Genomic DNA, 13042 nt, shown 5'->3' with positions numbered 1-13042 from the left:
GCAAATCAAAGACTGGAAAACCAATCTAAAACTTCAGCCTGTCAAAGTAACCAACACCTGCCAGGAGGGTGCGACCTTCCTGACAGCTCCCACTGTGACTGTCACACTGACCTGCAGGGAACTGGGGCCAGGTCCCCAAGGAGGGACAGCACAACTGGCTGTGGGCAGCTGGTGGGCGGAGGTATGTGAGAGGCCATGGTAAGTGACGTTGGCCTTTGCCTCCAACTGCACTTGAAAATCTCCCGGTAGCGTTAGCTGTGCAAGATGTCATCTCTGGACCCTTGTGGGTTCGTCATTAATTCATACATAAAATGGCAAACCCCTCCTTCCGTGCCCTCCCTCCCTATTTCCTGTCTCCCTTGTTCTATTTCATGTTTCTTATTAAGTCTGAAATGCTGCACATACATCAGCTCACTGTCTGTCTCTCCCAGAATGTAGCTCCATGCATTCTGTCTCTTCTCCTCTTCTGGATCGCTAGTCTGAAAACCATGCTTGCACACAGTAGGGGCTCCATAAATACCAGTGCAGAGTAAGCGAGAGAGAAACGAAGACAAGGCGATGCATCTTTATAAAGAATGTCTCAGTTTATTATTTTAAACCTGAACCTGCCGAAAAGGATGGTTAGTTGCACTGAGCTCAAAGCATCCCCGGGACATGGACTGGAGACAAGCCCAGGGCTGGACCTTGGCTCCTCAGTTGGGTCCAGAGGTCACAGCCATCAGCCTGGGAGCTTCAGCTGCATCCACTGAGGCTGTGATGGTGACACAGAGGGTTTTCTCGGGGTGATGCCGGGAAGGGAGGTGAGATCACTTATGATGGGGTAGAAACAAGGCCTGGACTGTGCTGCTCATGGCCTGTGGCCACCGAAATGTGGGGAGGGGACCTGGGGAGGGGGCAGAGCAGGGGCAGGCTCAAGGTGCCTGGGACCCTGGGCTGGAGGGACCCAGTGCTTTCACTGATGGATGCAAAAGGGGGTACCAACCCCCCAAGGGATACAGCTCAAGAGGACCTAAAAGAAACCCAAGCCGAAGCTTCTGAGAAGCAGAATCATTCCCTTTCCTCCTGCACACATCCTCCGCCTCCTTTCTCGAATCTCTGTCTTCACGACCCTGTGGAAGGACGGATACCCCGCCGTGTGGGCGCACAGGCCCGTGCTGGTCTCTGCTGCCCCCACGCCCTGGCTCACACGCTGGTGTGCTGGGACCCCGAGGATGCACTGCTGCCCAGCTGGCTCCGGCCCGAGGGCGCCGGGCTGGCTGCTGGGCCCCTCTTGCTGCAGTGGCCACTGCTCTGGCTCCTCCGGGCCGGCTCCTCCGCCAGCTTGAGTTTCTCGTGCTCCTCTTTCAGGAAGAAGTCCACAAACAGGCTCTTCTCCCTCTTGATCTGCTCGCTGATGTCCGTGGGGATGTCAGGGATCATCCAGTCCACGAGGACACTCAGGAACATCACCAGGTTCTGGGAGGGTGAGGGGAAGGATGAGAAGAGAGGCCCCGGCTGGAGGGTTCCCACCCGGGGTGGGTGAGCGGGGGTGATGACACAGACCCAGAACTGAGGGTAGGGGGCTCTGGGTTCCTCTGGCTCCTCGGCTGATCTCAGCCATCGAACGAGCATCACAGTCCCTCAGGGTCCCCAGGAGAAAGTGGAGCAGTGACAGGGTCTGCCTCCCATGCATGGCCTGACAGCATCGTGTGTGCAAAAGTCGCTCAGTCATGTCCGACTCTTTGCAACCCCATGGACTATACCATCCATGGAATTCTCCAGGCCAGCATACTGGAGTGGGTAGCCTTTCCCTTCTTAGCCATGCCTTCTTTGCCTCCTCCACTCCTCCTCTGTCTGCCTCCCACCCCCCATGTCTTGCTTTGCCTCCAGGCCTCCGGTTCCAGAGCTTTAAAAAAATTTTTATTTATTCATTTTAATTGGAGGATAATTACAATATTGTGAAGGCCTCTGCCATACATCAACATGAATCGGCCATAGGCATACACATGACCCCTCCCTCCTGAACTTCTCAGGAAGTGGCCATAAGGCCTGAAGGCCCCTCCGGGTCTCTCCCTGGACCAGCGGCCCCTGTCTGCCTCCCAACTGGCCCTCTGCCCCCCATATCGGAGGTGGGCCCTGTTCAACCATCACAGCATCTCCAGTCACAGCGCTGCCTGGACCCTGCCTCCCGCCCGCCTTCATGGGTTCTGAGGTTGTGTACACACCTCTAACTTGCTCCTTTCTCCCCCCGGGGGGCTACGTCCCCTCCCCTGAGGTAGGATGAGACCCCCTCCCTCTTCCTGGGAGCATTTTCTACTTAAGAGGGTGACTATTTCCTGCAGGCAGCTGTGGCGTACAGCCCAGTTCAGGGCCACTCCCCGGGTACTCTGGTTCCCAGTCCTCCCACCGACCCCCCCAACCTCCAGCTGTGGTCTCCTTCTCCACCTGCCCATCTTCTGCTCACGTGCCCCCTCTCCTTAGAACCGAGGTCGGTGACAGTGCAGGAGACACCAGAGCCCTGCCCTCTGTCTTTCAGGCTCTAAATGTGCCAGCCCCAGCTCGACCTTGAACCCACAGGCCCAGGGGAGACTTGGGAACCAAGGTTGTTCCCAGGGGCCCCTGGGCACCTCAGGGCATCTGGAGCTGCTGAGTCAAGTCCCACACTCGCCTCTTAAACCAAGTCCTCCCAGTGGAGTGGAAGCGACACCTGACACGCGGTGGTAAAGCAAGGTGGCTCCTGAGGGCGGGGGGCAGCAGGGGACAGGTGAGGAATCTCAGCACATGCCGCCCCCCTGCCCGGCAATCCCCCAGAGCAAGAATGATGCTTCTCCAGGTGAAGGACTAGCTGGGGATCTTCCCCACTTCCTGGGATGAGGGCCAGGTCAGGATACCTCAGAGCCCTCCAGGGACCCGCCTTTGGGGAATACAAAAGCCTGGGGTGGGGGCAATGGGTAAGCGGTCTGGGCTGGTACCCCAGCTCTGCTCCAAGGCCAGCAGTGGGAGTGGGGGCCTCATCTTGGCAACACAACTGTAGGTCCAGCTAGTCTTAGAGATAGGAATAGCCAGCTTGGGTTTGCTATTCAGCAGGGGTGCCTGATGGGGCTCTGGGGGCCTTTCCCACCAGGGGTCTCAAACAACACCACAAAGAGGGGGCCAGTGGGAGCTGGAAGGAAGGGTTAGAACTGGAGCCTTTTCTTGAGTGTGGAGACTGGCGGGGGGCGGTGGGATGGCCGCCTGTCTGCCTTCAGGTTGAGACTCTGCTCCCTCTGCTGTTCCCCACTTTTCAGTCTGAGGTTTACGTGGGAATCCTTCTCCACCCTGCATGTTACTCCATGTCTGCCTCGCAACCTGATTCTGTGCCCTTTTCTGCTTCTGTGCATCCATGCGTTCATGAAAGCCCTCACCCAGCAAAGAGTCACAGAGCACCCTGAAAACCAGAGGCAGGGCTGTCTGGATCCCTGAGCCTGGATCCTAACCAGCTGTCCCTAACTTAGCTGAACAACTCACCTGGAAGATTATGACAAAAGCCAGACGTGCAGACAGAACGGCCCAGTACTGCTTGGAAAACTCGTACGGGTTTGGGGCCCACGGCGGCTCCCGGTAATCCTTAAACCTGTCCAGAAAGGAAGGCAATGTGAAGACTGGGAGGAGATAGAGGGAAGGAGGTACCTCTCTGGCTATCACCTCAAAAGTCAGAGCAGCAGGCAGGGCCTTGGCTCTTAGACCTAGGGAGTAGCAGGCAGAGGTAAGGAACTCAGGGCCCAACCAACAACGTCCAAAAAAGTCCAAACTCCAAAAGAGCCAATGTCAGCCTAGAAGTGTCTTTCTCACTCTCTCCAACATCTCCAGAAGTTTCCTTTGGATTCTCCTTCCTGTGTGTGTGTGTGTGTGTGTGCGCGTGCATGCACGTGTCTCTGTGTGTGCTCAGTCGTGTCTGACTCTTTTGTGACCCCATGGACTGCAGCTCATTGGGCTCTTCTGTCCACGGAATTTTCCAGGCAAGAATACTGGAATGGGTTGCCATGAGGGGTCCAGGAATCATGAGAGGAACTCAGGACAGGGGATCCACCTGGGGTCCACTAGCCTGTGGGCTCTGAGAGCGGCGGGGGACGCCAGACACCCCGCAGAGTGCTCCGAGGCCCAGGACTCAGTGAAGACGCAGATCTCTTGAGAGCTGATTCAGACCAAGCTGAAGGCTGAGTGGATTTGGGGGAGCAGTGGTAACGGTCACAGTTGGGCAGTAGCCCCCTCTTTTAACTGCCCGTCTTGATCATCTGCCCATGTTGTTTAAGGCTTCACCAGTGACTCAGCGGTAAAGAATCTTCCTGCGATGCTGGAGATGCAAGAGACACAGGTTCCATGGCTGAGCTGGGAAGCTCCCTTGGAGGAGGAAATGGTAACCCACTCCAGTACTCTTGCCTGGAAAATTCCATGGACAGAGGAGCCTGGTGGGCTATAGTCCATGGGGTTGCAAAGAGTCAAACACAGCTGAGGAACTGCACGCACACACACACACACACCACAGTTTGAAAAAACAAAATGTGAGTGCCTGCCTCGCGCTCAGACCATGGAGAGGTCTAGGGCTTGTCTGAGCTGTTGCCTTCCCCCCTCCCCCCGCTTCCCATCCTGAGATGACTCATGTTAAAAATGGCTTATTTTCTCAGAATCACTTTTTTTCTAAGCCTGGAAAAATGGCAAGAGCTGGTACAGAAGATTTATGCTCCTTCATGGAACTGTTTTCTCCATGGAATTCAACAAATCTTCGATGTTCAGTGAAAGCAAAACAAGCCCTGGGCTGAAGCATGAGATGGGGTAGCATCAGGCCACCAGGGGGGTGCAGGGACGCTGAGGAAGGCAGGGAGGGTTGGGGGCACCCAGAAGGAAAAAAGCATATACTGAACGTGTCCACCCCCGACAAGGAACTTTTCTGAAGCTGCTTCACTTGAGAACAAGATCCGTGGGCAGGCATGGGTATCCCCGTGTAACCCAGGAGGGAACTGAGGCTCAGAGAAGTTCAATACTCAGCCAGCCAGGGGTGGATTCAAGGTGAGAATCCCAGTCTGCCTGAATCCAGCCTTTCCTCCATTGTCGGGAAGCTTCTGGCCTCCAGCTGTGGTTTGGGGTGGGGGACTCTGCTGTGGGTGCTCTCTGAACCCTTCCCTGTCCTGAATGAACCCACGGCTCTAAAAGATCCACACAGAAGCATGGGGGCTTTCAGTAGTCCAAGAAGATATGGCCCAAGAAGATCCCCTCCCAAGAGGGGAGAAGAGGAAAAAAGGAAGATGAAAAGAGATGCAGGCAAAAAGGCAGAAAAAGTCATAGCGGGAGATTCAGCCCCAGAAAGAGGCAAACGGAGAGGTGGAGGCTGAACGTTTGACTGGGGCTGGGCAAGAGGCCAGGAGCTGCCCCGTCCCACCCGGCTCCCCTCTTCCGACAGCTGATCACAGCTGTTGCAGGCTTGGTTTGACATCCGGATGAGAAGCAAAGCTAACTGCAGCCCAGCAAAGCACCACAGGGTTCATCCTCACCATCCGTGGCTGAGGACAGAAACAAGACCAGCTCCAGACCACGCCCACTCGTGGGAGAGGGCGAGGGTGTGGCCAAGGGAATACGGTCATCTTGAGTGGGGAAAAAATCTCAGGCTTGCCTACCCTCCTGCTCTGCCTCTCAAATCCCAGGCAGACAGGAATCTGTCTTGCTTTTCTCAAGACCCCTGGAAGAGGGGTGCTGTACACCCCTGCCCCCCCGACTTTTGACCATGGGGAAGATCCCCCCAGGTCCAGTCTGATCCTGCCACTGCAATCGAAGTCACTCCGCTTGTTTTCTAGCTCCATCGATGAAGGAACAGCTGCTCACTGACCTCAGTAAGACAGCCATCGCTCACCCCTCTCTTTTTCCAGTCTGCAAAGAATCCATAAATAATCTAATTCTGGTCCCACTTCTGCTACTAACTCACCACAGCGTTTGGAAATGTCACTTTACCCTCCCTGAGTGTCCAAAACATGTTTTGAATCTGGCAGGCACATCCATCTCATCAAGGGTCTGGGGAAAGATTAACACAGAGATCCGTCCAGAAAGCTCGACTCGCAGTCCCGCTGTGCCAGTGGACTAAGGGTGCTTTGTCAGGAACTACAGGGCCAGCACTGCCCAGAAAAGAGCAGTGTGCAATTTAATGATTTGTGCATCTGTTCACATTTCTCTTTCCAAAGCTAACTTTAAATAAAAACTGTGACCTGGAGTAAGCAATGCATTTTACATTCATGCACACATGCATATGTATCACAGAAATAAAAATCACACAGAACACATGCATCCTTGCTGTATCCCATGCTCTGATACTCTTTTATTCTCTGCTGTCCTCTCCTTTCCTAGTCTTTAAAATGCTGCTCATGATACACTAAGCCATTTCCCAACTGATGAACCATGATTCACAGTTTGAAGAACACTGATTCCAGTAAGCCTCTGCCACCAGGTAAATGATTGCTCATTTACATTCCAGTATAAGTTCAGATTTCATAATTTAAAAATAATTCACCCTAAGAAGTCAAGTGGGTGCTGGAGAAGACTCTTGAGAGTCCCTTGGACTGCAAGGAGATCAAATCAGTCAATCTTAAAGGAAATCAATCCTGAATATTCATTAGAAGGACTGATGCTGAAGCTGAAACCAATACTTTGGCCACATGATGTGAAGAGCCGATTCACTGGAAAAGACCCTGATGCTGGGAAAGATTGAGGGCAAGAGGAGAAGAGGGTAGTAGAGGATGAGATGGTTGGATGGCATCACCGACTCAATGGACATGAGTTTGAGCAAACTCTGGGAGATGGTGAAGAACAGCGAAGCCTGGAGTGCTGCAGTCCATGGGGTCACAAAGAGTCAGACACGATTTAGCGACTGAACAACAACAACAAAAGCTCAGATTTCAGAATTAAAAAAAAATTCACCCTAAGAATTCAAGTGTATCAAATGTTTTCACTGAGTAATCAGAAGACACTAATTAAAGACAGAGATCATTAGTTTTAAGACTAGACGTGTCCAGAAAAGACAGAGTGGCCATTGAACTTAATTGTGGCCAAGCCAGTGACAGTGGTCTGTTTCACTTCCAAGCCCAGTGCAGAGAACGGCATTGGCAAAAGCTGGGGAGTCAGCAGACGAAGGCTTGATCCCACCCCCACTGTTTCACTTCTCTGTCCTCTAGCAAGTTACCTAATGACCTGATGGCTGGGGTCCTCGTCCATGAAACATGGGCGTTCCATCTCACAAAGCTGTAACGAGGACCACTCAGCACACTGCCAGACATGTCAGAGGACCCAATACATCGGAGCTGTTCTTTCTCCTTCAACTGAAGGTGACTTAAGAAGTACACCTCTTCTGTTAAAAGAGGACGGAGCAGGTACACCCCTGCCCCCAGTTCCTCCTGGCCTTCCAGGAGCATGGCTTTCTGAGCATGGCTCAGATGCCCTGAGTGTCCCATGATCCTGAGATGAACCAAATAGAGCTGATGCCCAACTGCAGGCAGCTTCTCTCAGGTTCTCAGTCCAGGTGAAGGCACGAAGCAGGCCAGCGTCAGGCTGATGGGCAGGAGAGCTTCTGTTCCATTCCCATCAGCTCAAATGCTTCCCAAAGCCATCCCCTTTCCCCCGGTTTTGAGAGCTCTGGGTCTCCCAAAGTCCCACTGGGTGGCCCAGCACTGGGAGAACCCCACATGTGCTCACTTCCTGCATCTGCTGGCCGGGGCTGAAGCTCGGGGTTATAATTTTAGGAACAGTTCCCAGATCTCACCCTTGTCCGTTCAGTCTTCCTTTATTTTCTTTGAGCCTTACCATCGACTTTGAGAGTTCCCTGGAGTCTTGTAATAAGGAGAGTCTTCCAACAATGAAACAACTAGAGTGTCTAAAACTGGACTGGAGCGGCTGGGCCCCTTACTATTTGTAAGAACCTGAGAAAGTTATTCCATGTTTCCGAACCTCATCATTCTAACTTCACAGAGCCAACAAAATGTGCATCACTGGGCTGGGTACGTAGAAGGTGTGCACGGGACAGCCTTCTCGACCCGCCATGAACAAAGGAACGTGAGTACACGTGTGTGTGTGTGTGTGTGTGTGTGTGTATTTACACTGAATGTCGAAGGAAAACACAGTGAGCAGTAAATGAGATGGCTCGTGTAAGCGTGACTTCTGGAGGCAGAAGTGGGCACAACAGTTTCTTCTGGGAGAGAATGACTGGGGTGGGGGCTGAGAAAAGAGTCTTTCCCTTTACATGTACATATACATATACATATATACGCACATACATCTGTAAAGAATGACTTTTAGAACAAAAAAGTTCTTAATTGCAAAAGAAGGATGCACGACTTCCTAGGGAGTCCAGTGGTTAAGAATCCGCCTGCCAATGCAGGGGACACAGCTTCGATCCCTGGACCAGGAAGATTCCACATGCTGCGGGGCAACTGAGCCCATGCACCACAATACTGAGCCTGTGCTCTAGAGCCAGGAGCTTCGATCACTGAGCCCACGTGCCACAACCACTGAAGCCCACATACCCCAGGGCCTGTGCTCCACAACAAGAGAAGCCTCTGCAGCGAGAAGCCTGCACACCACAACCAGAGAGAAGCCCACGCTCACGGCAACTAGAGAGCCTGCACAAACCGGTGAAGACCCAGCATGGCCAAAAATAAGGAAAATATTCTCTAAAAAGATCCAATTAATGGCAATATTCAGTGACCCAAATATATTTTCACACTGAGCTCCCAGGAGCCAAATCACAGGGTTAAGTGAAGCAAACTCACATCCGTTAAGTAAAAGAGGTACAAAAATCAACACCAACTCTTAACTTTAAAAATGCATTCAAAACAAAAATAAATAAAAATAAAAATGCATTCGTATTTTACCTAGATTGTTTGAACACTGTGAAATAATCACATTGAATGTATACATGACCTAAAGAAATAAGGTTCCTATTAACTCAAAATATAGTTCATTATTAGAAAGAGAACCTGTGAAGTGTCTTTAAAAGTTCTATAAATTCATTTTTATGTTACTACATGGGAAAATGACTGAGAAAGGGTCGCGCAAACATGCCACCAGGGCTACTACAGTTGGAAAGATGCCCAGAGCTGGGCAGGGCTGTGTGGACGCAGGACCGAGTTGGAGAGGTTGCCTGTAATGTTTAAAACTTCCACAGGAACAAATTCATATATTACACGTGTCACTCACTATTGATGTTTTTGCACGAAGTAGAAAAGAAGGTTTGGAGGTGATTTATTCCAAGTCCCCACTCTTACAGATGAGGAAACTGAGGTGCAGGCAGGGAGGAGAGGCTCCTGGCTCAGATGCCCCCTCCCATGCTCACTTGCAGGATGACCTTGACAGTGACACCTGCCACAGGTCATCATAATACAGAATCACTGCAGCTGCTGACGTAATAAACCAAGGGGTTGGTCCTCGACATTCAGAAATGGCTTTTTTCTCGGGGGCGGGCACTCCCTGTAACATGCGGGCTCTTAGCTTCCTGACCAGGGATGGACACCATTCCCCCTGCAGCGCAAGTGCTGAGTCTTAACCATTGGACCACCAGGGACGTCCTGGAAATGGCTTTTTTTTAAAATTATTTGTTTTAATGGAAGGCTAACTGCTTTACAATATTGGCTTGATATCTGCCATACATCTACGTGAATCAGCCATAGGTATACCTATGTCCCCTCCCTCTTGGACCTCCCTCCCACCTCCCACCCTATCCCACCTCTCTAGGTTGTTACAGAGCCCTGGTTTGAGTTCTCTGAGTCACACAGTCAATTCCCATTGGCTATCAATTTCCATATCATAGTGTATATGTTTCACACTGCTCTCTCCATTCATCTCACCCTCTCCTTCCTCCCACTGCCCTCACCCGTAAGTCTGTCCTCCATGTCTGCATCTCCATTGCTGCCCTGCAAAATAGCTTCATCAGTACCATCTTTCTAGATTCCATTTATATGTGAAACAGCTTTCTAAAATGATCTTTTACTCATTATAATCAGTAGTAAATGCATTTCTCAACCCCAAACAGTGGTATGTAAAAATAAAATTTAATAGTCCCAGTCCAGTGGAAAGTAATGTCTTAATGCTGAACAAGATGGCACATAATATTTTCATACCACCCGAGCTGCTTACAAATGTCTTTTGAAATTTTCCCTTCAATAAGGGAAAAAAGCCTGGCCCACTAGGAACTAACCAGGCCCGAGTTGATCTAGTGGCTGATACAGATAAGCAGAGGTACCCAGAAAGCTGGCTTTCCCTCTGGTCTCGGCCAGGAGCAGAGGAGATGCAGGCAGGCCCCAGAAGGAACTCGCAGGACCCTGGGACAGGAGAGAACTTGAATCCTACAGACAAGCCCACAGGCACCACCCAAGGATCCTGTTTCGGGATACTTAGCATCTCCAAACAGACCCAGTGGGTTAGCCAAGCCCAGGTGGGTTCCTTGAGCTCTGAGACCCCAGTCCCTGCCCTGCTGACCTCTCTGTTCTCCTCCCGCTGAGCCAGAAGCCTGAGCCACCATCCAGCCTATAGGACACAGGGGCACCTCGACCCTGTTAAATGGCCACTAAGCGTGCAACAGGCTGACGTCATGGGGCTGTTTACTGAGCAGCCCTGCGTGGTCAGTTAAATGGCTGAGGCAGACATAGCTCCAAAAATGCTGGGAACGCATCTTGAACAGGCAGTCAGAGACTTGTCTTAACTTTTACTGCTATTTTTAAGATACCTCTATCCTTGGCAAGGCTGGGCTGGAGCCTGAGACCTCAGTTTTATTTGACCACATTTATCTCTGGAGGTCATGAAAAACTAAGAATAAGAAGGGTCATTGAGTTCCCAACACTATTTGCCAGAAAATCAGGGCAAATTTCATTTCCCACCATGGAAGCAGCTCTACACGCTGGCTCTGGGGCTAGCCCTGCTGTTGTCTGTGTGTCTGTGTTTCTCACAATCTCGCCCTCTCTCCATCCTCTTATTTTTTCATTTCTCTTTCTGACAGCCACTGACGAATCCTGGCTTACAAGGACATCAGTAATTTATGTCTTTACTTCCTAAATTTCCAGAGACCTTGGCAAGCCAGCCAGGTCCCCATGGCATGCGGTGAGCAGGACCCACCTGGGGTGGGTACAGATCTCCATCAGTACTGCTCATTCTTCTAGAAAAGGCAACCCACATGGTATACCTGTTTGGGAAGGTGTGTGTCTAGATGATACGCTGACCCCGCTCTCCAGGCATCTGTTTTACACTTCAGAGCAGGGTGGCCCCTCACTTCCAATGTAACCTGCTGCTCTTCACAGCGCAGTCAGAGATGACACTGGTGAGAAGTCCCTTCGATCCCCGCCGCAGCTCCCAGTTGCCGTAAGAGGAGTCCACACACCTCCTGTGCCTGCCTGGTTTCTCTCTCCTAGTTCAACCCCCTTATTCCATCTCCGACTACTGAGCACAATCCAGCCCCTCTGCATGGGACACCCTGTCCTCCCTGGACCCCCCCACACCACGTGATAATCCCTTCCTGCCCATCACTGCTCCTCCCACCCTGCTCACCACCCAGGCCGCCTTGGTCCCTCCTGGGAGGGAGCAGATTCAACAGGATTCTCCCTCTGGCCACTCCTGCATTGGACACTGAGGTCCAGGTTAGGGGCATGGCCTCTTCCTTCAGGGATAGGAGAGTGTCCTGCAGTCTCCCAATTGCAATCACAGAAGCTTGATTCTCATTGCTTACTCATCTCATTCATCTAGACTTCTTGAGGGAGGCACCGTCTTATTCCCTATCATATGACCGATGCCAAGCCTATCATAAAGGCTCAAAAACAGGTGCACGATGAGGGCTTCCCTGGTGGTCTGGTAGTTAAGAATCCACCTGCCAATGCAGGGGACACAGATTTGAGCCCTGGTCCTGGAAGATCCCACATGCTATTCGGCAACTAAGCCCATGTGCCACCATCATTGAGCCCACGTGCCACAGTGACCAAAGTCTGTGTACCTACAGCCTATGCCCCACAATGAAGAGTAGGTAGCACCCACTCCCCACAACTAGAGAAAACCCATGCACAGCAATGAAGACCCAGCACAGCCAAAAACAAATAAAGTATAAAAAAATAGGTGCACAATGATCCTATGATCCCGGTTGGTATGGAGTAAGATCAAACCAAACTCTTTGAGTTTGATCTATTTTCTGCAGGTACATTTTCTTGACAGAAATATAGAATGCACTTCCTACACACACAGCTAGTTTTAATTCCACCACTCTATGGACCACACACGAGCCATGGTCCCCTCTACTTTCATTGGAGAGAAGAGTTATCAGGGCTTATGGCTGCCTGGAAAGTCCAGTGATCTGACTGGACACAGCAAAGCTCAGTGCCATTCAGGTGTGCTAATAACGCCTTGCCGGGGTCCTGCCCCGGCTGATCCAGGGTATTCGAAGCGGGGACGGCGTCGGCGACCTATTTATTTAAATATTTTATCAAAGATATAAAGAATAATAGGATGAGGATAGCTCAGTAGGAAAATTCAGTGGAGAAAAGAGGCTGAGTAGCTTGGTTTACGCGGGAGACCAATAAAACTTCAAGACAAGAAGTTTGCACCACTTACGTAGGCCGCAGGCGTCCTTCCGTTCTCCCGAAGGAGAGGAGACACTGAGGCCTCCCCGGTCGGATCTTAGAAGCCCAGGCATAATTAGTAAGCATGGTGGGTTCCGCGCTCCAGATGGAGACTCAGCCAGAGTGAGAGAGAGAGCGACATGGGGAGACCAGTATTTCGAGAAACTGATCCCAATTCTTTATTTTCCATGGTCTACTTTTATACACTGAGATGTTATGCAAAAGTCATGTGGGGACAGCAGTCCTGACTTTTATTAAAGTCAGGTGCTTCACACAAATGTATACAGAGGTCTTAGGGGTGTTACATCATCTTCTGGCCAGGGGGGCCTGCTGACAATTTACGACCCTCTCCTTGTGACAGCGGTCAGTCAATCAGGACACTTATTTCTCCAGGGCTGATTATTCTCAAAACAGACGCCACCCAAATAAAGTTACATTCCTACAGGGTGAGG

At 51.2% G+C, this 13042-nt stretch overlaps 1 protein-coding gene across 1 annotated transcript in view; it reads right to left on the bottom strand.

The window, feature by feature from the left end:
* Positions 1-561: 561 nt before the first annotated feature.
* Positions 562-13042, bottom strand: part of ANO2 (anoctamin 2) — a 341658-nt gene continuing 329177 nt past the window's right edge. Inside the window, exons 24-25 of the mRNA XM_024992694.2 lie at positions 3487-3592; positions 562-1455 (exon numbers count right to left, since the gene is read on the bottom strand). Coding sequence (XP_024848462.1) covers positions 1183-1455; positions 3487-3592 — 379 coding nt within the window. The 3' untranslated portion in view covers positions 562-1182. The remainder of the gene's footprint in view (positions 1456-3486; positions 3593-13042) is intronic.

The sequence above is a fragment of the Bos taurus genome, chromosome 5, assembly GCF_002263795.3.
Source record: "Bos taurus isolate L1 Dominette 01449 registration number 42190680 breed Hereford chromosome 5, ARS-UCD2.0, whole genome shotgun sequence".
NCBI lineage: Eukaryota > Metazoa > Chordata > Mammalia > Artiodactyla > Bovidae > Bos > Bos taurus.
The sequence above is the reverse complement of the archived record's forward strand: the minus strand, read 5'-3'. Positions and strand labels throughout refer to the sequence as shown.